Genomic DNA, 22,676 nt, shown 5'->3' with positions numbered 1-22,676 from the left:
AAGGCACAGAGACTGATGCGTGTCACGCATGAGAGTAATGCTTATGCAACGCAGGGGTTTCTTCCCCGCAATGCAAAAGAAAGCACAGAGCAGCAGGCAGTCCGTCATCCATACATAAATAGAAATAAATTATCAATGTGTTGTACAGCAAGAATGATTCGTGCATCCATCCATAAAACAAACAACAGGAGAGCAAGAACGTGCGAGGAACGGTACGGACGTACAGCGGTAAGCGCAGCTCTACTTAAAACAAGGCGACGAGCCCGGCGGCCACCAAGGACGACACCAGAGCGGCGGCGTCGACGCCGGCGCGCGAGCTCGGCGCCGCCGACTCCTCCTCCGGAGCGAGCGCGGGGCCCGGCGCCAGCGACGGGCTCACCGACACCGAGCTGAACGGCGCGAGCGTAGGCGCCAGCGTGGGAGCCGGGGTCGGGGCCTCGGTGGGAGACGGGGCGGGGGCTTCTGTCGGCGACGGGGTCGGGGCGATGCTTGGAGCCGGAGACACGGGGGCCGGCGCGGGAGCCGTGACCGGTGGCGCTGTGGGAGGCAGGACCGGGGCAGCGAGAAATGGCGTCGGAGCCATTGCTGGAGGGAGCGTGGCTGGAGGAAGCGCCGCTGGTGGCATTGCCAGGGGCGGGGAGGCGACTGGAGACGGAGTCGTCGGGGCTGGCGCGGCGACGGTAGGTGACGCGACGGGAGGCTGTGTCGCCGGAGGTAGCGTGGCTGGAGGGGTAGCAGAGACAGGTGGCGTCGCAGCTAGTGGCGGGGAGGCAACCGGAGGCAACGTGGCAGCCAGCAGTGGAGAGGCGGCTGTGGTCGGCGGCGCCGCAGTAGGAGGTGCGGCGGAGGCCTGTGGCGCCGCGGCGGAGACCTGCGGCGCGGAGGCTGCTGTAGTTGGCGGCGCAGCAGAGGCCTGTGGCGCCAAGGCTGCTGCCGTCGGCGCCAAGGCTGAGACCTGAGGCGCGGAGGCTGCTTGTGTCGGTGCCGCGGCCGAGGCCTGGGGCGCCGACGCGGCAACTGTTGTTGGCGGCTGTGCGGAGGCCTGCGGCGCCGCGGCCGCCGTTGTCGGTGCCGCGACAGAGGCCTGCGGCGCCGAGACCGCCGTTGTCGGTGGCGCTACAGAGGCCTGCGGCGCCGAAACCACCTTTGTCAGGTGGCGCGACAAAGGCCTGCGGCGCCGAGGCGCTGACCGGAGGAGCCTTGGACGCGGACGGCGATGAGGCCGGCGACTGCGCGGCGCAGGAGACGACGAGGAGCGAGAGCAGTAGCGGGAGCAGAGCCATTGCCAGTCCGCTCCCTCCCGAACTCGTTCTCCTTCTGGCTCCCGGCCTCTTGTCTTCTCGCTCGGCACAGAAGCTTCCCTCCCTGTTGTGGTGGTTGCCCCGCCTCTGTGTTCCCTGACCTGAGCAGCGGAGTGCAGTGAGAGAGCTCCAGTGACGATGCGCCTCTATATACAGGCTTCGTCTCAAGCTTTACCAGAAAAGTTGTTTTTGTTGCAAAATAGCTTTACGAGCAACCCTTTTTTTTATCGAAGCTGAGTGGCTTTTGGAACACATGTTTAGCAAAAACATCTTCACATGATAGAATAATGAATAGAATGACTATAATATAGGAGATGAAGCTGTAATAAGCTATTTTTTCCAGCTTCCTCCCAACTCATCTTTGTGAGAGAAGGAGATGAAGCTATTTTGAAAATAAGTATTTAGTAAAAAAAAAGCAGCTCACAACAACTTTATAAGCTGTTGTGAGCTATGCCAAATATGTCCATAGCGCTCTCTCCTGATCGTGCGTGTAAAACGGAACACTGAGCTGACAATGAAGGTCCGCCCGATCGAAGGGAAGAGAAAAAATGAGGCCATGTTTAGTTCCTCCCTATAAAATTTACTCCATATCTCATCGAATATTTATTCTATCGAATATTTAGACATATGTATGGAGTATTAAATATAGATTAAAAATAACTAATTATACAGTTTGCAACTAATTTACGAGCCGAATCTTTTAAGCCTAATTAGTCAATGATTTGACAATGTGGTGCTACAGTAATACATATGTTAATGATAAATTAATTTGACTTAATAAATTTATCTCGTGAATTACTGACTAATTCTATAATTTATTTTTTATTAGTATATGTGACCCCCTAAGTTTTACCTCGGATTTAAAGAAGGCCTGAGGCATCTTTACAGGTTACAGCTCAGTGTGTGGGGGCAGTTTGTGATGATGGACAGTGATTTCGTACGTACACGCGGCGCGCATCGGTTCGGTACGAGGGATAGTTATCATCCAGCCATGCATGCGTATACGTACAGATTTCGTAGACAAATCAGCACCTTTCAGTACAGATGCGCCGGTCGGTCGAGATCTACATAGGTGGTGTCGCATTTTCAGATTCTGATATCTTTCTTTGTTAAACAGGACTAACAATGTATATTAATTGCTTGCTGATACCTTGAAAGTTGAAAGAGGGAAACCGCAGGTGAAGAATTGTGTGAATGGACGAATCACTATACTTCTGAAAGTCTGATGAATGATGCGTGCACTTCGGTTTCTGAACTGTTCAGTGAAGAGCAATCAGCACAGATCCCGTTACTCAGAGCCTTAAGCAACCACAAATGCAATTAGACCCAGTACGTACACCGTCCTGTTCTTTCCTTTCTGATGGCACACTTTGCCTCCGGAGATGTAAAAGGGTACACATATACACTACTCACTGCTGTCCTTCATAGTTTGAGCTCCAGTAACTGCAGAGCGTCGGGGGAAAAGTTGGTCGGTTAAATTAGGTCCACTGGACACTGGTGGTAAATTTGGTAATACCAGAGTCCCTACAGCAGGGTACAGGCTACAGAGATTTAATTTAGGGTGCGTTTAGATCCAAAAAATTTTGGATTTTGGCTCACTGTAGCATTTCGTTTGTATTTGGTAATTAGTGTCTAATTATGGACTAATTAGGTTCAAAAATTTCGTCTCGCGATTTCTCGACCAACTGTGTAATTAGTTTTTTTTCGTCTACATTTAATACTCCATGTATGTGCCGCAAGATTCAATATGACAGTTACTATGCAAAAATTTTTGGCAACTAAACGGGGCCTTAACCTTGTCTAACCACTGAGCCGTTGTTGCACGGCGGCTAGCTTGTACCTGAAAGGGACTCGCAAACCAGATCGTGGCCCATGAGTCTCCACGGACAGCCTGGATCGGCAGCTCCCAGCTCTCGAGACTGTCTCCAACGAACTGAACACCTAAATTTAAAATAGATAGTAAGAGATTTAAAATTAATTTTTAATAGAGTATCTATATGGGAGAATTATTTTAGGTTGTCTGAGAGACACAACTCAAATATGGATATCCTTTCTTCTGAAAACTCATTTATAGAAAAAAAATTCTTTTTTTGGTCTTATTGTCAGAGAAGATATCGAATAGATATTGAATATTTTACCTATAACATTACCAACAACGGCGGACCTAGAAAATATTTGAGGGGGCTGAACAACACTGTTGTTCGATCTTAAGTCTCAGCCTCCTACACTATACAATTTTACCTAAAAATTCATAGGGGCTCCACAGGGGTTCCACCGCTGCGAAATGGGTAGGGGGGCTTGAGCCCCCACCCCACCGCTGTGTCCGCCTCTAAGTACCAAAGGATGAATAGATCTTATATTTTAGATATCTTAGAAGGCAGCTCCTCGTTTGGTCGCGCTAGGGCGGGCTCACCTCGATTCATATCTGTGGTACAATGATTAGCTAGCCGCGCATTAGTGCTAGATGCACCGCCGCCGCGCGCCTGTGACTGCAATGCGCGCGAGCCTCCCTCGATCGCCGGTGGTGCGTGGTTTTCTTTCCCATCAGCCTTTATTTAGATTTGAATTTGCCCTTTTGATACGTGTAACGACCTGCAGTGTGTAAAGTAAAACATTCATGGAGACACCGAGGGGCGCTGATCTCTTGCATGCATTGCAAGGAAAGCAAAGTCATCTTTAATTTACTAATCATTTTCTCTCTTAACTACCCCGTTGTGATCGTTCGCCGCTTGTGACGGCATACGGGCTCGTTCGTTTCGCTGAAAAAACAAACCAAAACACTGTTGTGACTGAAAAAAACGGATCATAAGAGAAGCGAAAAGGGCCACTGTATACTGTATGCCTACGCCCCCAACGATCGATCGATTCGCGATCTCCATGCCACCGGCGACAATGCTGCTGCTACTTTTCAACGAAGAAATGCCTTATACACAGCCATTCGTGAAAGGAGCAGTGCCGCCAATTGATCGTCCGTGAGACACGTCGCTGATGTCCGAACGCAACAGCACGCTTGTGCACAGCCACCGACTTGTGCACATGTGGCGCGCATCGATGGAAGCAAACCATTCAGAAAAAAACAGCTGGGACTACTGGGATTGGCGACTCGCATTGTCGGTGGCATGGGGGCCGGCCTGCTCGGTCACCGCTAATCGGCCGGAATAATGAATACGCAGCTCCTCATAATAATTGGAGTCAATAAAAACGGTGTCCCTTTTTTCTGGACCAGTCGAACCGGCGGACGCGCAGTGATCGCGCGGAAGCTACCCATCGCATCGCCGCATCGGTACCGAGAGCTAGCTGTTCGACAAGGCCGGCCCAACCGACCGCCGTGCGCCATAATCGCCGTTCACCGGGGCGGGCATTGATGCGCGCGCGGCGGTGCCGGACGCGCTCGGGGCGCCCTCGCAACGGCTGCGGCAGGCTAGTAGGACGAGTCTTGGTTCCCGTTAGGTCTCAGACTCAGAAGTCTCCAACGGTCATCGTCGGGGTTCGTCGAGCTGGATTGATGCTTGATCAGTTCTGTGCTCACCGCTGAACCCGGGCAAATCTTGTCTGTCTCACGACGATGGGAGTGTGTGTGTGTGTGTGTGTTAACTTTTGCCAAATGCTCCAGTACATGTGTTCCTGAAACAAGAAACAAATACTCCCCCGTCCATTACAAAAATTGCAATTCTCACATTTTAAGAAATGAAATAACTTAAATTTTAACCAAAGTTATATAAAATACTACTAACATATATGATACAAAATAAATATCATTAACTTATTATAAAATATATTCTTATTGTGGTGCATTCTAATGATTTTGGGATAGATTAAGACACAATTTAAAAGATGTATATGTCCTCGTTTTATTTTCTAGTTAATCAGCATTTAATGCAAAATTGCTTTGTGTCCCTATAATGCCTTTATATTTTGGTATATTTTTTTAATTGTATATTTAGATATATAAATATACCACTTCCTCCGTATCCCTAAAGAAAATCGTTTTGGACATCGACATGGTCTCCAAAAACAACTTTCACTGCTATATTTTGCTATAAAATACTTATAAAATATAGTTAATCTATACTTTTATATTCCCTCTGTCTCTGAAAGGATCAATTTCTAGCCTAAAAATTTGTCTCCAAAAGAATCAATTTCTAGAGGTGAATGGTCCACAAATCCACATTAATCTCTCTCGCAGTCTGGATCGCATTTAACACAACCTCTCTCTCCTAAGCTGCTATTAGATACTCCAAACGACACTACTTAATTAGGCTCTTCGGTAACTAGAGAGCTATTAAGGTTCAATAGTTTAATAATAGGCAACATGGTCTTTTATCTTCGTTGCTAATCTGTCCTAAGTTGCTAGGAATTCATTCTTTCAGGGACAGAGAGAGTAAAACTATAATTCGAAATGAATCTACTTATATCGCTTTTATATTTTCAAGCTCAACCCAAAAGAATTTATTTGTAGTCAAAGCTTAAAATATTTGATTTAAGACAACCTCAAAATAACTTTTTTTTGGAACATGGAGGGAGTATAAAGTTGATCAAAGTTAGGCTGTTTGACTTTCGCAAATCTTATAGTTGCATTCATTTATGGACGGAGGGAGTAGGCTATACTTGCACCTTGGAGACATATCGCAATTCTATTTAGGGCAGCAACAATGATATTTTGGGCCCATCCGCTTCTGATTTCAGCACGGCCGTAGCTGCTGCGGCTGCAAATTTTATGCACGAAAATACAATCCACAGTTTGACTTGGTGCGGTTTTTAAGGTCTTTCATTGACCATTAATTTTTCCCATCATTTGTGACAAAAGTTTTTGACCATTAGAAATTATTCCTTAATATAAATCCAATTTTAATCTTTTTTGCACAAACTTTTCATATGATTAGACTAATGATCAATTAAAGACAATGAATTTCAAATCTCAAATATATGTGCATCTTACATTTTAGGATAAAGGGAGAAATGATTTTTAAAAATTATTTGGGCTACTGCACATCCTAAATGCAAGGGCTCATTTTAAATTTTGCACCAGGGTTTTAAAATATTTGGATACGGCCATGAATTCAGGTGTTTGCTCGCTAAACACGAGTCTGACTGTCTGAGAATAGGAATACCGTGAAAAAGAAAACATTTCCACGTAACGGCCCACGGCCCACGCGTCAGTCGCGTTCTTCAAGGCACTATCCCCAACCTCGCCGATTCAGTCTCCACACTCGCCGAGCGACACCGGGCGGGACGACAGAGCAAGCAGAGCATGCCGCCGTCGTGCCTGGGCGCATGCAGCGGTGGCGGACTAGCCCTCTCCGCCCCCCGCCGCCGCGCCCCCTCCTACTGCAGCGTCGCGCCCCATAGGGCTTCCGTCTCGTGCTCCGCCGCCGGCGGCAAGGCGTCGCCGCGGGGGAAGGACAACGTCTGGAGCGTCGATAACGACCGCGCCGCCAAGAAGGCGGTCCGGGGCCCCAAGCACCGCCGCAGGAGACGCCCCAGCGGTCGCCTCCTGCCGCCGCCGAAGACGAAGGGGAAGGATGCGGGGTCGAGGGTTCTAGTGTCTGGAGCCATGCTTGTGGAGGTCGAGACTGTGCTCCAAACTCAGGTATTCAGGCTGCATCTATCGACCTGTCCAGGATATGTTACATGATTAAGAATTAAAGTTAAGGTGGATACCTGTGTTTCCAGCAGTAGTGTACTAATACCATTTTGGCGGATACGTGTCCTATTCATCCTGTGAAATCCAATCAGTTGCTTTAGTTATCCACATCAACTAACAGTTTAAAGTTAGTTTATTAGACTCTATACAGTGGCTGCGGCAAAGATACAAGAATTAATGGTTGGGTATTTCGTTGGTTAAGGCATTCTAATTAACACTAGTGCTGGTAGGGTTCATATAGTGATGAATGGTTGGGATTAATCTGGGGAGAACAGCATTCTCCCACCAGATTGTGTACTTAATAAATTAACGTTTATTATTCCTACCATACCAATTTGGTGCAACCTTCTGAACTTAGTTTTCAATCGTAGGAACCTGTCATAAAGCCTTCTTGGGATACATTTGCAAGTAGTTTAAGTGGTAACTGGAAGGGTGTTGGAGCTGTCTTCTCGCCAATCACAGCAGAGATGGAGCCTGTTGGAGTTGGGAGCAAAGAAGAGTACCTTTATGACTGCTACACTCTTTCTCACATTGAGAGATCTTTTGATGGTGGTCATGGCTCTGAGATCCAAAGGAAGACAAATTGGGTCCCAATCAATCCTTTTGGTGAAGCTGAGAAGCAGATCACATCATATGACGGTGGGAGTCAAAGCACTTCCAGTGGGAAGGGAACTGCTAATTTACCTTCATATGAGTCTTTTGATCTTAACAGGAGTGCTGTGCTTGATGAAGAAACTTTTTCTATGGAGCCTGGAATTGTATTTTTTGAGGTAGGGTTCTTTTCTTTTCGCCTCCATTTTGGTGTTTATGAAATCTAATGATATGGTATATGCAAAACTTTCTTTATATTTATTGCTAATTGAAAACCATAGCATATTTCTTACTTTCATCAATATCTTTTACTATGTTTTGCAAAATCAGGAATCTGTCACTTTTGTTCGCCACCATCCCTACCAGGATCTTTATTTTTCAAATTGTAATTTAGTATTATTTCTTCTTGCAAAGCTTGAGTAGTTAGATGGGCTTCTCTGTCAGAAAAACAAGCTAGTTGTGAAGTTAATGCCATAAAATTGTTAGAACTATTTAGACATTAAGCCTGGATTATCTATGTGCATTGAGAAGCTACATTTAGAAGCAAATCAATCTTCAGTGCGTTTCAATGAAATTGATGCTTCTCATATCCATTCTTGTTCAATTTCTTTATTCTCTGGCCATTAATCTTCTCTGGTAAAGTGGGTTATTGTCACACTTATGTCTTCTTTTTTATGAATAATCCAGTACTTATTCCTTTGGCCATTGTGCTTACATTTTCAGGACGGATCATACTCTAGAGGTCCAGTTGATATAGCAATTGGTGAATACGATGAATCTAAATATTTCCTTTCACCAACATATAAGTTTGAGCAAGTATGTTTACTGCACTTAACTTTACATTTTCCAATTTTCGCAGACAACATGCAAAAGGTCTTACTTGATTGATAAGAATGCTTGTTTCTATGTGCTAAGTAGAATAGGCTGTCTCTGTACATGCACATATCCATATTTGAACATCTTTTCTTTGAGAAAATTACAAGGCAGGTGTGTGTTATTGTTTCTTCTTCCTCTCTTTTACATGTGGATTAACTTGGCCAGTTGTGCTTTTGCTGGATGGACCTTTGGCTGTCCAAGCAAACTACCTTGAGAAACTATATAGTTTTGTATAACGAAATCGACTAGTATTGCCTACCCTAACTTGCTTGGGGCTTTAAGGCTCTGTTGTTGTAGAGGCAACTTGTATCATATTGAAATTTGAAACCATCCTTTGCAGATTTTCTTCCTTGCGATGTTGTGTTTCTTTACCTGTTACAGTCTTACAGAGAAAAAAAAATCCTTTTGTGTGGTTTTGTTGCTCATAAGTATTTTTTCTGATGTGCAGTAAATGGGCCACTTCCAGGCAATGCTAATATTTTTTGCAATTGAATTACACACATGTAAATAAAATAGCAAATTCAACAGTTGTGTATTTACTTTGTAATAATAAGGAAAAAATCCTTCCAAACTTGGCTTACAGGGATATATGTGAATTATGTGTTATTAATGAACCAGTTGTTGCTGCAACTTTCAAGTTTGAACAATATTTGACTGTGATTCTTGCTTCTTGATCCTTAGTGCTGCATGTGGGTCTGGCACTCTGGTTTACCAATTGATAACTTATAACACCCATTTGTATACAGTGTCTTGTTAAAGGTTGCCACAATAGATTGCGGATTGTGCATACAATTGAGTTTAACGAAGGAGGAGCTAACATACAAATTGTAAGGGTTGCTGTGTATGAAGAAAAATGGGCCAGCCCAGCAAATATCCATGTTGAAGAGTAAGCCTGCTTAATTACAAAATTTTCCATCTGCTTTGCTAATAGATCTAGATTCGTGGGACCAATCCAGAAAGGATAAAGAATGCTATTATAGAGATCACTGTTTTAAAAAGATTCAATCATGGCTATTTAAAAACTTTATATTCACTTCATAGTGTGTTTACATTCTCCTATAAGGTTTGGGCTCACTCTTATTACCGATGAGCTGCACTGTCTTTCAAAAGATGTTGACCTTGTATTTTGCATCAAAACCTTTGTGTCTATCAAATATGGCCCTCCACAAGTGGCACCAAAATTTTATTTTGTAGGTTTGGGGACTATACTCCTTTGGTTTTCCAGACCTCCAGTATGATTCCAAACTAGCACATCAGTTCACAGAAACTAAAATAGAAATTCAGGATCTTTTCTAGGTACAGTTTTCCTGTACTTCAATATTGAATGGTTGATTATTTGTGGTTTCAAACCTAATTCTTGGTTCACCAGTAACTGTGCACAGACCCTAACTACAAAAAAGAAACTGGAAGACCAAATATGAGCTGAGGAGCCATTTGACTTGATAACTCCAGAATTTCTCTGGGAGAGACATGAACAGCCATGTTTTTAAAAAGAAAAGCAGAAATTGTTTTTTGTGGTCTGGTGTATAAAAAAACACCTAGTTTTGAATAGTATTGTCTCTACGAGTTTTCTAATGAACTGCATTTATCTCCTCTGCAGTGATACACTTGTTGACCTTAAACCATTCTCTCAAAGAAGCCGGACGAAACCATCAGAACTGACAGGCTCCTGGAAAGTATACGAAGTCAGTGCAACCCCAATTTTCAGTGATGAAATGCAAGAACTAGAAGGCGGTTCTCCTTTTGTCTACTTGTGCATGGAGACGGTGAAGAAGAGAACCCTGCCAGAGAGTTCAGTTTTCTTTGGGGAGGAGGAGATGCTCGACATGCAGGATGTCACCGTGCTTTGGTTACCTGGTGGCGTCACTGCTTATGTTGACATCAGTGAAGACGGCATACTCTGTATCGGAGTTGGGTGGTACTCAGAAGAAGGGATTAACCTGGTGATGGAGAGAGACTATGGAACCGATGGGAGGCTCAGCGAGGTTCGGTCGAAAACCGAAGTAAAGCGCCTGTGGTATCAATCAGTTCCATAATAACCCAAAGATTTTTTTTTTAAAAAAGAATCTGCTTGGATTAATCTTTGTTTCTAAATAGCAATGTAGGATCAATATATGATACATCAAACCTGCCCGTTTGACAGGATTGATGTACTTCATAGCTAAGCTGTAAAATTTTGTTGCCTCTGTAGAATGTGAATGTTCTGGTTTCATCGTCAATAAGAAAAAAAAAAGCTTAAAAAGTTCATTTGCCGGAATGCATCTTGCTTCCAGCGTGCAGCATCATATTTTTTTTATTCTAGCGTGTTCGCTGGTTGGTTTCTGGGCTGGTTTGGACTGACGGTGCTGGTTTGTTGTGAGAGAAAAACACCGTTGGCTGGTTGAATAAGTCTGGCTGAAACCAACAAGCGAACAGGGTGGCCACTTGCTGTGGAGTATGCTGACAGTTTTGGGGAAACCCACAATGCATGTCTGCATCTGATCTACTCCCTCCGTCCTATTAAAAGTGTCGTTTTTTACTTTTAGACTTCTTATTTGACTGATCACCTAATTCAATTTTTTTATGCAAATAACAAAATAAATAAATCATTATTAAAGTATCTCTAATGATAAAATAAGTCATAACAAAATAAATAATATTTATACAAAAAATTTGAATAAGATGAAGCGGTCAAACAAGAAGCTTAAAAATAAAAAAAAAACGACTCTTTCAATGGGACGGAGGGAGTAGATCTTCGCCCATTAGGTGACAAGATTGATGACCTTGATCTGTCTTGGACATATTTTATTCGTCCTTGATAAACCGATTTATCTCTGAACATCATATTCTTGAGTGAAATTCAGATCTCGCTCTTCTTTTTGGGGGGTCAAACACGCCATTGCAACCTGAAGACATTCATCTGGATACCCCAGCTTCAGCTCCACCTTGCTTGAAACTTGAAAGTCTCTGGGAGACTGGCACTGGCTAGGAAAGGAACGTTGCTTTCTACGCCAAACGTCCTTTGGCGTCTCAAACTGGCCAAAGCCCCAGGCTGAAGCCTAGGACCGACGCAACGCAACCGCAATAATTCGCGCCACCATCGGGCGCCAAGCCAAACTAGAAGCGCCAAGTTGCCAGCCAAACGAACCACCTCGTGATCGATCCGCCCGTGGGATCTCGCGCACGCCAGGATTGGAGAGCCGCGGCCTCCCTCCTCCCCAACCAGCCATGTGTTCCCGCGCGGATTGCGGCGCTTAGACGCGGAGGAGGAGAGAGACAGAGACAGGGGGAGGGGGAAGCGGAGGCCGAGGCCTTAGGAGGCGTGGTGCAGCGTGCGAGCGCGTTCGTTCGGCATGGAACAGAACGCCGGCTCGTTCCTCGCCGTGCGTCGCCTCTCCGGCGGCGCCTTCCACCACCATCGCCACCACTCTTCGCCGGGTACGCGCGTGGCGCCGTCGTTTGGTCGCGCTGTTTGCCTTCGTGCAGAGGCTCACGGTTATGGTTTTTTCCCTTCCTTTTTCGTGCGCCCGCAGCTGAGGTCGTGGGCGTGTCCACGGCGTGGCTCGGGAAGGGGCTTTCGTGCGTCTGCGCGCAGAGGAGGGAGAGCGACGCGCGCCTCTCCTTCGATTTGAGTCCCATTCAGGTAAAAGCTCGCTCTCATTCCGTTCTTTTATTGTTTATATCTCTTCGACACAGGGCGTTAGCAACGTCTCTGTTTTTCTCCGTCACCCTGTGGCATGTGATCATTCTGAAATATGAATGATGAGTCCTCCCCTGAAAGTTTAAATATGAACTGGCAATATTGTTATGGGAACACACAGGGGGGGCTGTTTGAGTCTGATAGGAGCGATTGTGGAAGCCGTACTGTCTTAAGCGCAATGCATGTTTAGTATTGTGATTCATCCCAGCAGCACGAAAACTGTGTCATGTAACTGCAATGGCTTCGACAGGGATGGTCTTTTGTGATTGCTTCGTGTGTTCTCCAATTCATTGGACGATGAAAAATTCTTGCTCTCGTTTTGTTTCACAATGTAGTAGCAGAGTAGCTTATATGTAGATGCAGGGGTTAGAGACATTTTCTTTCTTCCTTGTGGATTGATTTCTGAGAAAAGAAACTGAGATATTAAATTTTATCAAGAGCAATGAGGATGCAAACATATAGAGAAATTTTCATTCCTTGTGCTTATTTTGCGATAATGGAAACATGAAGTAGTGTCATGTCATGTCATGTCATTGTAGCATTGATGGCTCTGACACAGGATATCTTTCTGTGATTAACATTGTGTGCCATTGCCTCCATTATGTATTAAAATTCATGGGGTAATGAAAGTTCCTACATAAACATCTATGGGTTATTCTCCTCTGTTCCAGGAAGAGTGCTTGCATAGGTTGCAGAACCGGATAGAGGTGCAGTATGATGGTTCAAATCTAGAGCATCAGGTACGAGCTTTAGCTGATATCAGCACCTTGTTAGCGTGCAACATCATACTGGACATTTGTTCTTTGTTACCGTTGGTGCTGTGATGAACTTTGGATTTTTCAAATTCAAGATGACTCTGGCATGCCATAACATGTGTTGGTATACTTGACATTACAGTTGCATGCACATGATTGGGTTCAGGGAAGAGAGGGAGGGAAGGGGGGGACTAAGATTTACCACGTGATTGAGGGCACTTGCATATTTCAATCCATCATTTTAATTAGACACACGTTATTTTTTTAAAGGAGGACAGAACTCCTCAAGTTAGCCAATTGATACAATTGTACAACAGTCATATGCTTTGCTTATGAATTCTTACCGTTGTCAGTAATAATATGATCTGGTGCTACTGGGCCCTAAGAACTAAAAATATCTGAATAATTTCAGCTTCATATGGGAATCTAGAGCATGTGTTCCCATCTCCCTTTCGTCAGTTCTATCTATTTTGGGTTATTTACTGACACATATATCCATTAGAAAGCACTGGAAGCCCTTTGGCGTGCTTCTTTTCCTGGAACTGAACTTCTAGGATTAGTATCAGACCAGTGGAAGGAGATGGGATGGCAAGGGAAAGATCCATCTACAGATTTCAGGTCTTTCATCCCTTCTTCATTCCAATATTCTCTAAAAAAAAAACCATTTGCAGTTTAGCAAACCATTCATTTGATGTATATATTTGGAATGTGTAATCATATGTTCTGTTGGACTTACAGGGGTGGTGGTTTTATATCTTTGGAGAATTTACTGTATTTCTCTAGGAACTATCCAGTGAGTACAAATTACTTGACCCAACTGCCTTTTATTTTTATTTACTTGACCCAACTCAACATTTCTGTAATGCTGGATTGTGCCTCTGATATAGCGTTAATTGCTATTCATTGAGCTTGAACTTGAAAGGATCTGCTGGTCGATAATTCAAGCATTGTATACGTCATTAGTCCGATTCTTTGTAGGAACTACCCGCCTTGGATTTTTCACTGAAACTCTGCCTCCGTACCTCTTGTAGTCTTGTGGCAATTGAACAGGCAATGATCCATTGAGGATTTCATTAAATAGAGAAAGTAGGCTGATCAATAATTCATCTTGTAGACCCTGTAAAGGTCTAAGATTTATCCAGCTATGGTGCATTATATAATCAGAAAAAAAACAATTGAAAATCCAATTACTACCACTACATTGAACTGGATCTTTTCAAATTGGCCCCCCCTAATTCAGCTCAGTGAGCCTTTTTCTCTGCAGAAATCCTTCCAGGAGCTCCTTTGTAAGAAGAATGGTGATAGAGCATTGTGGGAATATCCCTTTGCTGTAGCTGGTGTAAATATTACATTCATGCTAATTCAGATGCTTGATCTTCAAGCAGGTTCGTCTTCGAACTTTTCAGCATTTATTATTAAGTTGATCTGAACTGTGAAACTAGTTTGGCAATCGCCATTAACAATGCGAATTACTTTGACTGATGTTAATTAATGTCTCTGCAGCTAAGCCAACGTCGTTGATTGGAGCAGTTTTCCTAAATCTACTCTTAGGTAAGTTGTTCAACATTTGTGTAGGACTGAAATCTTACAGAACTGATATTAATTTAGGCTTTTTTTCCAAAAAGGCCTTTCAGCCTCTGACTTAGCTGAATAGTTAGTGCTTCTCGTTATAGCTGTATACTTCTATCTTTGGAGGTCTTCAATGAGCCTAGTTGACTTGACCAGTTGCGTCTAACGAGCATGTTTTCTTAGAAACAACTGCAGCTAAATAAGGCCAGTTGAAATTTTTACAACTGCTCTAAATAAATTCATAGCATAATGATTAACACCTGCGTGAGAGCCTCTAGTAGAGATATTATTAGCTTTCAAAAAAAAGCTGAGTAAGGGCAATCATGTCTTCACATCTGAAAATTGTTTCCTGTTCAGAAAATGATCGAGCGTTTGACATTCTTTACTGCATAACCTTCAAACTGATGGATCAGAAATGGCTTGAAATGCACGCCAGTTACATGGATTTCAATGTACGTCTTTCCTTTCTCATATGCAATCTTTCGGACACGTTCTTTGTACCAAGCACCTTCCTTGCTTGACCAAATCGCGGAACTCACGCTGCAGACGGTTATTAAATCTACACGGCGCCAGCTCGAGAGGGAGCTGTTGCTAGAAGACATCCAGAGAATCGAGGACATGCCATCATACAGGTTTCTCACCTGCTAGCAATTGAACTTGGTCATACCTAACATTGCCAGAAGATAGTGCAGCTCCATACACTCGAAGATGTTGCGACGTTGGAACCACGTATACCGAGCTCAGTATGGTGGGGCGATCTAGGATCATGGACTGTGGATGTGCTGCTTTGTATTGTCGTGTTTACCTACTTGACAACGACCTCAACGCTGAGTGCCTTTTCGTTTGAACGATGTGCCTATGGCTATATCTTGGTGCCATCGAACGGCAGATCCTAGCTTTGTTGTAAACAGGAGGATCGTGGAAAGTTGTCTGCATATGCTTTGTGGCCATGTGCGTGGATGATCTGCTGCCGCTTCCTGAAAAAAAAGGCCGATCTTAAGACTGATTCTGGCCTTATAGTCATTTGAGTTGGGCTCGGTATCTTTTTTTTTTGAGCAACAGGGCTCGGTATCTTGTATGGAGCCCATAACGGACACAGACATCGTTGTTAATTTCGGCCTAGTAGCCTTATTGGCCCGGTCGGTCCTGATTAGCTTGGGATAGGTGTAATAGTTGAAACTTCACTGCATAATGAAGTCCTGTTCCAAATCCAAAGGGGGGGAAAAAAGGAGCTGCACTGGAACCATTTGGTAGCACTCCGACTGCATCGATGTATGGCCTTGCATGTATTCGTCTCAATTCACATATGTTGAAGTGGATTAGAGTAGAATTAAATTAAATTCTATTTAATTTCACTCTAACACATGTAGATTGAGACACATAAACATGCATCGTACGAGGCCTATGCGGGATAGCTGTGAAACACTACTAAAGCAATTTTCCCCTAGCTAAGCTTTACCCTCAAATCGATTCGTGTATTCAGGAGGTGTGCTTAGACACGGTCATGAAGAGAAGACGTGGAATGTGGAGAGTGGAAAAAACGGACTCGTATGATTTATTTCTTCTGATTCGCCCCTATCTCTCCGCCGATCCTCTACATTGCACACCCTGTCCAGGACAACGTGCCTAGAGAATTTAGAAAGAAATTTTCTTGCTCTCAACTCACCCGTCCCATTCTCCAGCAGCATGAAGCAGCATGCATCCAAGAAGCTCGACGGGTCGACGCTTGAGTTTTCATCCCTTTATTATTTTAATTGTTCATTCAGAATCTCAGTGGGCTATCATGCCCAGAGTCGTGTCAGTGTCGTCGCACCCAGGCCGTCTCGTCGGCGATCAGTGTAGGAGTACGCTTGCCTGATTTTCGCTTGCTTTCGGGCCTCCTCAGTCCTCGCCAGTCAGGAGTCGACAGGCTAGGCGAAGGGAGAAGGGATAAAATAATACTCGCATCAGCAGAAGATGGGGCTCGGTCCAGGCATCAAAGATCGGATGGGATCCTGGCATCACATCATGACGGGCGTGCTACTAGATCAGATGTCACGCTCTCCCTTGCACAGTATCCGCCGCTCCTAAGGTAGGCCAAGGACGCAAGGAACATTAGGGCTGGAGACGTGTTGTTTAAGAATTTTTTTAATTAAATAATGACTAATGTTTCAACCTTTATTAATTTTGAGAAAAATGGACTACTCTGTACACAAAATAATGCAATTATGGGATCCGTGCTGGCTAATCTAGCCCAAGTTTGACCAAGTTTACAGTAATAGTATTAGTATTTATGTGTCCAAATAAATTTATTATAAAAATATATTCTATAACTAATCTAATGGCACATATTTTATATCATAAATGCTAGTACTTTTTTATATAAATTTAGTCAAAGTTCAAATGGCTTGACTTCTCAAAAAAACCGAAAATTGCATTCTTTCAGTGGACGGAGAGAGTACGTAAAGTCTGTGGTTACTTTTGTCAATTTACTTCATAGAGGTTGTTATATGATAGGATATGCTTGCATTGCATGTATGTGAATATCCACATCTGTATTATAGTAAAAAAAATCCATAGTTGTCATGATAATTTTATGCTAAAAGAAACAAAAGAAGATAGTACTCTATCTGTCTTGAAAAGAATATCATTCTATTATAGCATTGAGTCAAACTACTTTTAGTTTAACCTAGTTTATATAAAAAGTATCAATGTTTATGATATCAGATAAGTGTCAACAGATTTGTCATGAAATATATTTTTATATTAAACCTATTTGGTGACATAGAGGTTGATGTTATTTTCAATAAATTTGACGAAATCTTAGATAATTTAACTATGGACAACAGATTCGTTCATGAAATATATATTTTAGTTAACATATTTGGCGACATTGATATTGATGTGATTTTCTTTAAATTTGATGAGATCTTAGATAATTTAACTATGTAGAAATAGAAATTGCATCTTTTTTTTAGATGGAGTAGTGCTCCTACATAATATAGGTGTCGGAGTAATATATATATATATATATATATATATATATATAGACACACACACACACACACCGGGGATTAAGAACTCCAATTAATAATGCACTCAACCACTCTCGCCGTATTGCACGTAGGGGAGCTGTTGGTCAGACCACAGCACACCCGTTCTAGTGCAAGACTGCAAGGTGCCGGTGCCAAGCATCGGAGCAGGACGCCAAATTCCCAATCAAACGCGACACAGGCAGCCGTTCGAGCACAAGACCGGCTCAGAAGATGTCATCCAGCCAGGCCTTCTTTACGTAAACGCCCTAGGACTAGGAGAAGCACCTACTCGTACCACAGTGCTCCTACTACCGTAGCTGCGCACCGGCGACACGAGAGGCATCATGATGAGAAATCTTGGGTGCTGGATTTTCTTCCGTCATCCTGGCCGATTCCCTCCTTTTTCTTTCTTTCTTTCCCAATGCAAAGTGCGCAGTCGAGCAGCAGGAAGCAGGGGCAGGCAGTCGGGCAGGGCTCGGCCTCGGCTCGTCCTCTTGTCCCGGCCTGGGGGCTCGCCGGCCGGGGACGGATGCACACGCAGCCATGCATGCAGGTAAAGGGAATCTGTCACCTACAGTACGAGGCTACGGGCTACGGGCTACGGCGACCTTCCTGCGACCGTGTCACAAATGGAATAAAACGTAGGCCGCCTACCAGGCTACTACTAGGACCGACGGGTGATGGACAGCGGCGTGCGACAAAACGCCAAACGATTTGGGTTGGACCGGAGGAGCAGGAACTGGACGTCCCCGGCGCAAGGCAACGACGATTCAGCCACGCGCGCGACCGGGCCGGGCGGCGGCGGGTGCTGGAAGGAACTATATACTGCCCTCTGGCCGGGCGCGCGCGGGCTGGACACCGTGCACATGGCCCGTGCCCGGCTTCGATTTGACAATGCATCGGTCGCTGCCGGCGCGTGGAACCGCGGTGCCGGACTGCCGGGGGTGGACGGGCCGCCGGAACCCGGAAGAGAGGGCGCGCGCGTCAGGACGGGGCAAGCCGCGTGTGCCGTGGGCCGTGTGTCGGGCAGTCGGGGGGGTGGCGGCAAACGCCGTGCGTGCTGTACTGCAGGCGGATTACCACTGTTGCGTGCGGGGTGCCCGCTTGGGTTCGTGTCCCCCGGCGGAATGATGCTGTTCCTGCCGCGGCCGCGACCGGTGGTGGGGGCGCCGAAAGCCTGCGACCGCGGCGCCCACATCTAGTACAAAAGGCTACCGCCTGCATGCACGCACGGCGGCACACGGGCTGGTGGTCGCTTCCCCATTCCAAGGACAAGGAGAGGTTGTGACGGCGGCGGAGAGATCACAGATGAGACGATCAGATGCCCATCACTATCTTGAGGCATGCATTTCCTGGTAGACGGCGCACGATAATCTTCTGGCCGTAGATAGTCACGCACGCCGAGTGAAAAAAAAAAACAGAGACGGCGCGCGATGCCTCGGACGGAAAAACATCCCTGATGAGCCCTGCTCGTGCGCGGTGTCTCGCTCGGAGCAGAATATAATTAGCACAAAGGGCCAAATCGCAATCATAGGAGAGAGATGGAAGTAGATGGGCCGCGTCATGATAGTCTGACCTTAGGCCGGTCGAGCGTGAATAAACGAGCGGTGGTGGAACCTGGGAAGCCAATTTGGAGGCATTCGAATGGCTCATGATTCACCTCAGAGATTGATAGCCAGCCAATTAGTAGAGAGATTGAAGGAAACATCCTTCTCTTGATAGGCAGTTAGGGTCTATTTGGCAGGGGCTCCGGCGGCTCCGGCTCCCACCCCTGTTCACATGTCGGCCGCCCACGGATCCGACAGTAGGCTACTGTTTACCGGAGCCGTTTTTCTCTTTACTCATTTCCTCTCTCACAGACACCGCCGAAGTCGAAGAAAGCTCGTTTTTCGAGCTCCGCGGCTCCGGCTCCCCCTAGCACCTATCGCCCCGTGGACGGCCGGACAGGTGCGGGAGCCGGAGCCGCTGGAGACCTGCCAAAAAGGCCCTTAGGCTGTCAGTTGCTACTATTTTTGTTCAGGGGAATTCTCGATTCACGTTTCTTTCCCACAAGAATTTGTATTGGTGCTTTAATGTTTTCTTTCGATGGCTCAACAATTTGTCCATACTCTCTTTATTAACTGAAACACAGCTCACGTGTCGTTGTAGGAATTGATCGTGATTTTAAATTAAATTAAACTACATATATTTACTTATACAGTTATACCGAGAGAAAAACTATTACAAGTTAATATTAATGGATAGCGTGCCAATCGATGCCGCCGATGCGGACAAAAATATGTCTCACCGACGTGAATATCATAATTACATGTGTATTAGTGGGTTGTGTAATTACTTATTGTCGGGTACCATAAAAAGGGGTCCCCTAAGTAAGAACCGAAAAAAATAGCTTAGACCTTGTAAATATCGAAGCAAGGAGACAACCACAAGGCCTCGGACAAGGTACCGATTCTCCGACTCACCCAAAGCGGGCTCGGCCCAAAATGAAACCGCAAGGCCTCGGACGAGGTACCGATTCTCCGCCTCGCCAAGGCCCCGCGCCGTAAGGCCTCGGACGAGGTGCCGATTCTCCGCATCGCCCGAGGCCCCGCCCGTAAGGCCTCGGACGAGATACCGATTCTCCGCCTCGCCCGAGGCCCCGCCCGTAAGGCCTCGGATGAGGTACCGATTCTCCGACTCGCCCGAGGCCCCGCCCGTAAGGCCTCGGACGAGGTACCGATTCTCCGCCTCCCCCGAGGCCCCGCGCCACAAGGCCTCGGACGAGGTACCGATTCTCCGACTCGCTTGAGGCCGGCTCGGCATCAACCTCGTCACCTCCGCCTTGACCGACTTCTCTGACAGGACGTCACATCCAACCAACGCGTCCAACCACTCCCGCGACGTCAGCCAAACGATGGCTCGATACAGCGGAGTGGCCGACGAGATGGGAGTCACATCGACGCCATGTCGTCCTGGGACGGGACAGGGCAGGGGTTACCGGCCGCTGTGCTCGGCACTGTCGAAAGGTCCTAATGGCTAGAGGGGGTGAATAGCCTAATAAAAACTTCTACAACAACACTTAACAAAATGTTAGACAATTATAAGGCGAAGCAAGTGTTGCGCTAGCCTACTCAAAATACAAGCCACCTACCATAATTCTAGTTTAGATAGTGTCTATTCACACAATAGCTATGACACTACCCTATGTTAGTGTGCTCTCAAAGGCTAACTAAAGAGCCATACCAACCAAGCAAGCAAGCTCTCACAACTAACTACACTAAAGAGCTTGTCAACTAGTTTGCGGTAAGTAAAGAGAGTGATCAAGAAGGTTATACCGCCGTGTAGATGAAGAACCAATCAATCACAAAGATGAATAATAATGAAGACCAATCACCTCGGAATCAATGATGAACACTAATGATTTTTACCGAGGTTCACTTGCTTGCCGGCAAGCTAGTCCTCGTTATGGCGATTCACTCACTTGGAGGTTCACGCGCTAATTGGTATCACACGCCAAACCCTCAATAGGGTGCCGCACAACCAACATAAGATAAGGATCACACGAGCCACGAGCAATCCACTAGAGTACCTTTTGACGCTCCATCGGGGAAAGGTCAAGAACCCCTCACAATCACCACGATCGGAGCCGAAGACAATCACCACCCTTCGCTCAACGATCCTCGCTGCTTCAAGCCGTCTAGGTGGCGGCAACCACCAAGAGTAACAAAGCAAAATCCACAGCAAAACATGAATACCAAGTGCCTCTAGATGCAAACACTCAAGCAATACACTTGGATTCTCTCCCAATCTCACAAAGATGATGAATCAATGATGGAGATGAGTGGGAGGGCTTTGGCTAAGCTCACAAGGTTGCTATGTCAATATAAATGGCCAAGAGGGTGAGCTTGAACCGGCCATGGGGCTTAAATAGAAGCCCCCATGAAATAGAGCCGTTGTACCCCTTCACTGGGTACTGATCGGGGTGACCGGACGCTCCGGTCCAACTGACCGGACGCTGCTCCTCAGCGTCCGGTCGCCTGATGGAGGCCATGTGTCTCTTGCGTTCATCAGGGAACGTTTGATCTCAACGGTCGACATGTTGACTGGATGCTCCGACGGAGCTGATCGGACACTAAACCCTCAGCTTCCGGTTGTTTACAGTAAAGGTCCAAAATATGTTTTTGCCGACCGGACGCGTCCGGTCAAGCTTGACCGGACACAGCCCAACGTCCGGTGCTTAACCCTAATTACTGTGCCGACCGGCAACATGACCGGACGCAGGCCTTCAGCGTCCGGTCGTTGAGCGACCCAGCGTTCGGTCCTTTGACCGACGCCAGCATCATTGCGACCAACTCCATTTCACTTCTAACTTCTTTACCCTTGCTCAAATGTGCCAATCACCAAGTGTATCACCTTGTGCACATGTGTTAGTATATTTTCACAAATATTTTCAAGGGTGTTAGTTCTCCACTAGATCTTAAATGCATATGCAATGAGTTAGAGCATCTAGTGGCACTTTGATAATTGTATTCCGATACGAGTTTCACCCCTCTTAATAGTACGGCTATCAACCCTAAATGTGATCATACTCTCTAAGTGTCTTGATCACCAAAACAAAATAGCTCCTATGGTTTATACCTTTGTCTTAAGCTTTTTGTTTTTCTCTTTCTTCTTTCCAAGTCTAAGCACTTGATCATCATCATGGTATCATCGTCATCATGCTATGATCTTCACTTGCTTCATCACTTGGAGTGTGCTACCTATCTCATGATCACTTGATAAACTAGGTTAGCACTTAGGGTTTCATCAATTCATCCAAAACCAAACTAGAGCTTTCAATCCTCCCCCTTTTTGGTAATTGATGACAACCCTTATACAAAGATATGAATTGAAATTCAATTGAATCCATGTTGCTTGCCCAAGCATATTTACCATGTGTAAAAGGACATGGACAAGTTTCATGAACCCCAAATAGTAGCAATTGCTCCCCCTACATATGTGCTAAGAGTTTGGATTATAGCTTGCACATATGCTTAGATAGGAAATATAGGAGTCAATGTCTACCACATGATGCTAAGGTATAAAAGATGGATTTTTGAAGCGTGATACTAATCGGAGTGCACCAATATACCATCCTTAGCACTATAGTTAGCTCAATACCACTTAGAAATATTTGGAAGTGAAAGTTATCTAGTGATTTCATTTCATCATTCAATCTAACAACTAGCATACATCACACAAGCATGGATATTTTAAATTTAGAACGTA

At 45.3% G+C, this 22,676-nt stretch overlaps 1 protein-coding gene and 1 pseudogene across 1 annotated transcript; one reads left to right on the top strand and one right to left on the bottom strand.

Moving 5' to 3' along the window:
• Nucleotides 1-111: 111 nt before the first annotated feature.
• Nucleotides 112-1,426, bottom strand: LOC136497698 (vegetative cell wall protein gp1-like; annotated as a pseudogene).
• A 5,039-nt stretch (nucleotides 1,427-6,465) lies between these two features.
• Nucleotides 6,466-15,567, top strand: LOC136495978 (uncharacterized). Its single transcript, XM_066491742.1, has 14 exons — nucleotides 6,466-6,891; nucleotides 7,317-7,715; nucleotides 8,260-8,352; nucleotides 9,159-9,298; nucleotides 10,013-10,439; nucleotides 11,709-11,829; nucleotides 11,925-12,034; nucleotides 12,763-12,831; nucleotides 13,349-13,464; nucleotides 13,585-13,639; nucleotides 14,111-14,231; nucleotides 14,350-14,397; nucleotides 14,773-14,867; nucleotides 14,962-15,567. The coding sequence occupies exons 1-14, from the start codon at nucleotides 6,553-6,555 to the stop codon at nucleotides 15,061-15,063; spliced, it is 2,235 nt and encodes a 744-aa protein (XP_066347839.1). The 5' UTR covers nucleotides 6,466-6,552; the 3' UTR covers nucleotides 15,064-15,567.
• Nucleotides 15,568-22,676: the final 7,109 nt, after the last annotated feature.

The sequence above is a fragment of the Miscanthus floridulus genome, chromosome 12 (assembly GCF_019320115.1).
Source record: "Miscanthus floridulus cultivar M001 chromosome 12, ASM1932011v1, whole genome shotgun sequence".
NCBI classification, from domain to species: Eukaryota; Viridiplantae; Streptophyta; class Magnoliopsida; order Poales; family Poaceae; genus Miscanthus; species Miscanthus floridulus.
Note: the sequence above shows the minus strand (reverse complement) of the source record. Positions and strands in the feature narration are given on the sequence as shown.

Excerpts from the sequence above, each read along its gene's own strand:
- LOC136495978 (XM_066491742.1), top strand. The coding sequence starts at position 6,553 with ATGCCGCCGTCGTGCCTGGGCGCATGCAGCGGTGGCGGACTAGCCCTC. Across the intron at positions 6,892-7,316 it reads AGACTGTGCTCCAAACTCAG|GAACCTGTCATAAAGCCTTC; the intron begins GTATTCAGGCTG and ends TTTCAATCGTAG. Across the intron at positions 14,398-14,772 it reads TTTCCTAAATCTACTCTTAG|AAAATGATCGAGCGTTTGAC; the intron begins GTAAGTTGTTCA and ends TTTCCTGTTCAG.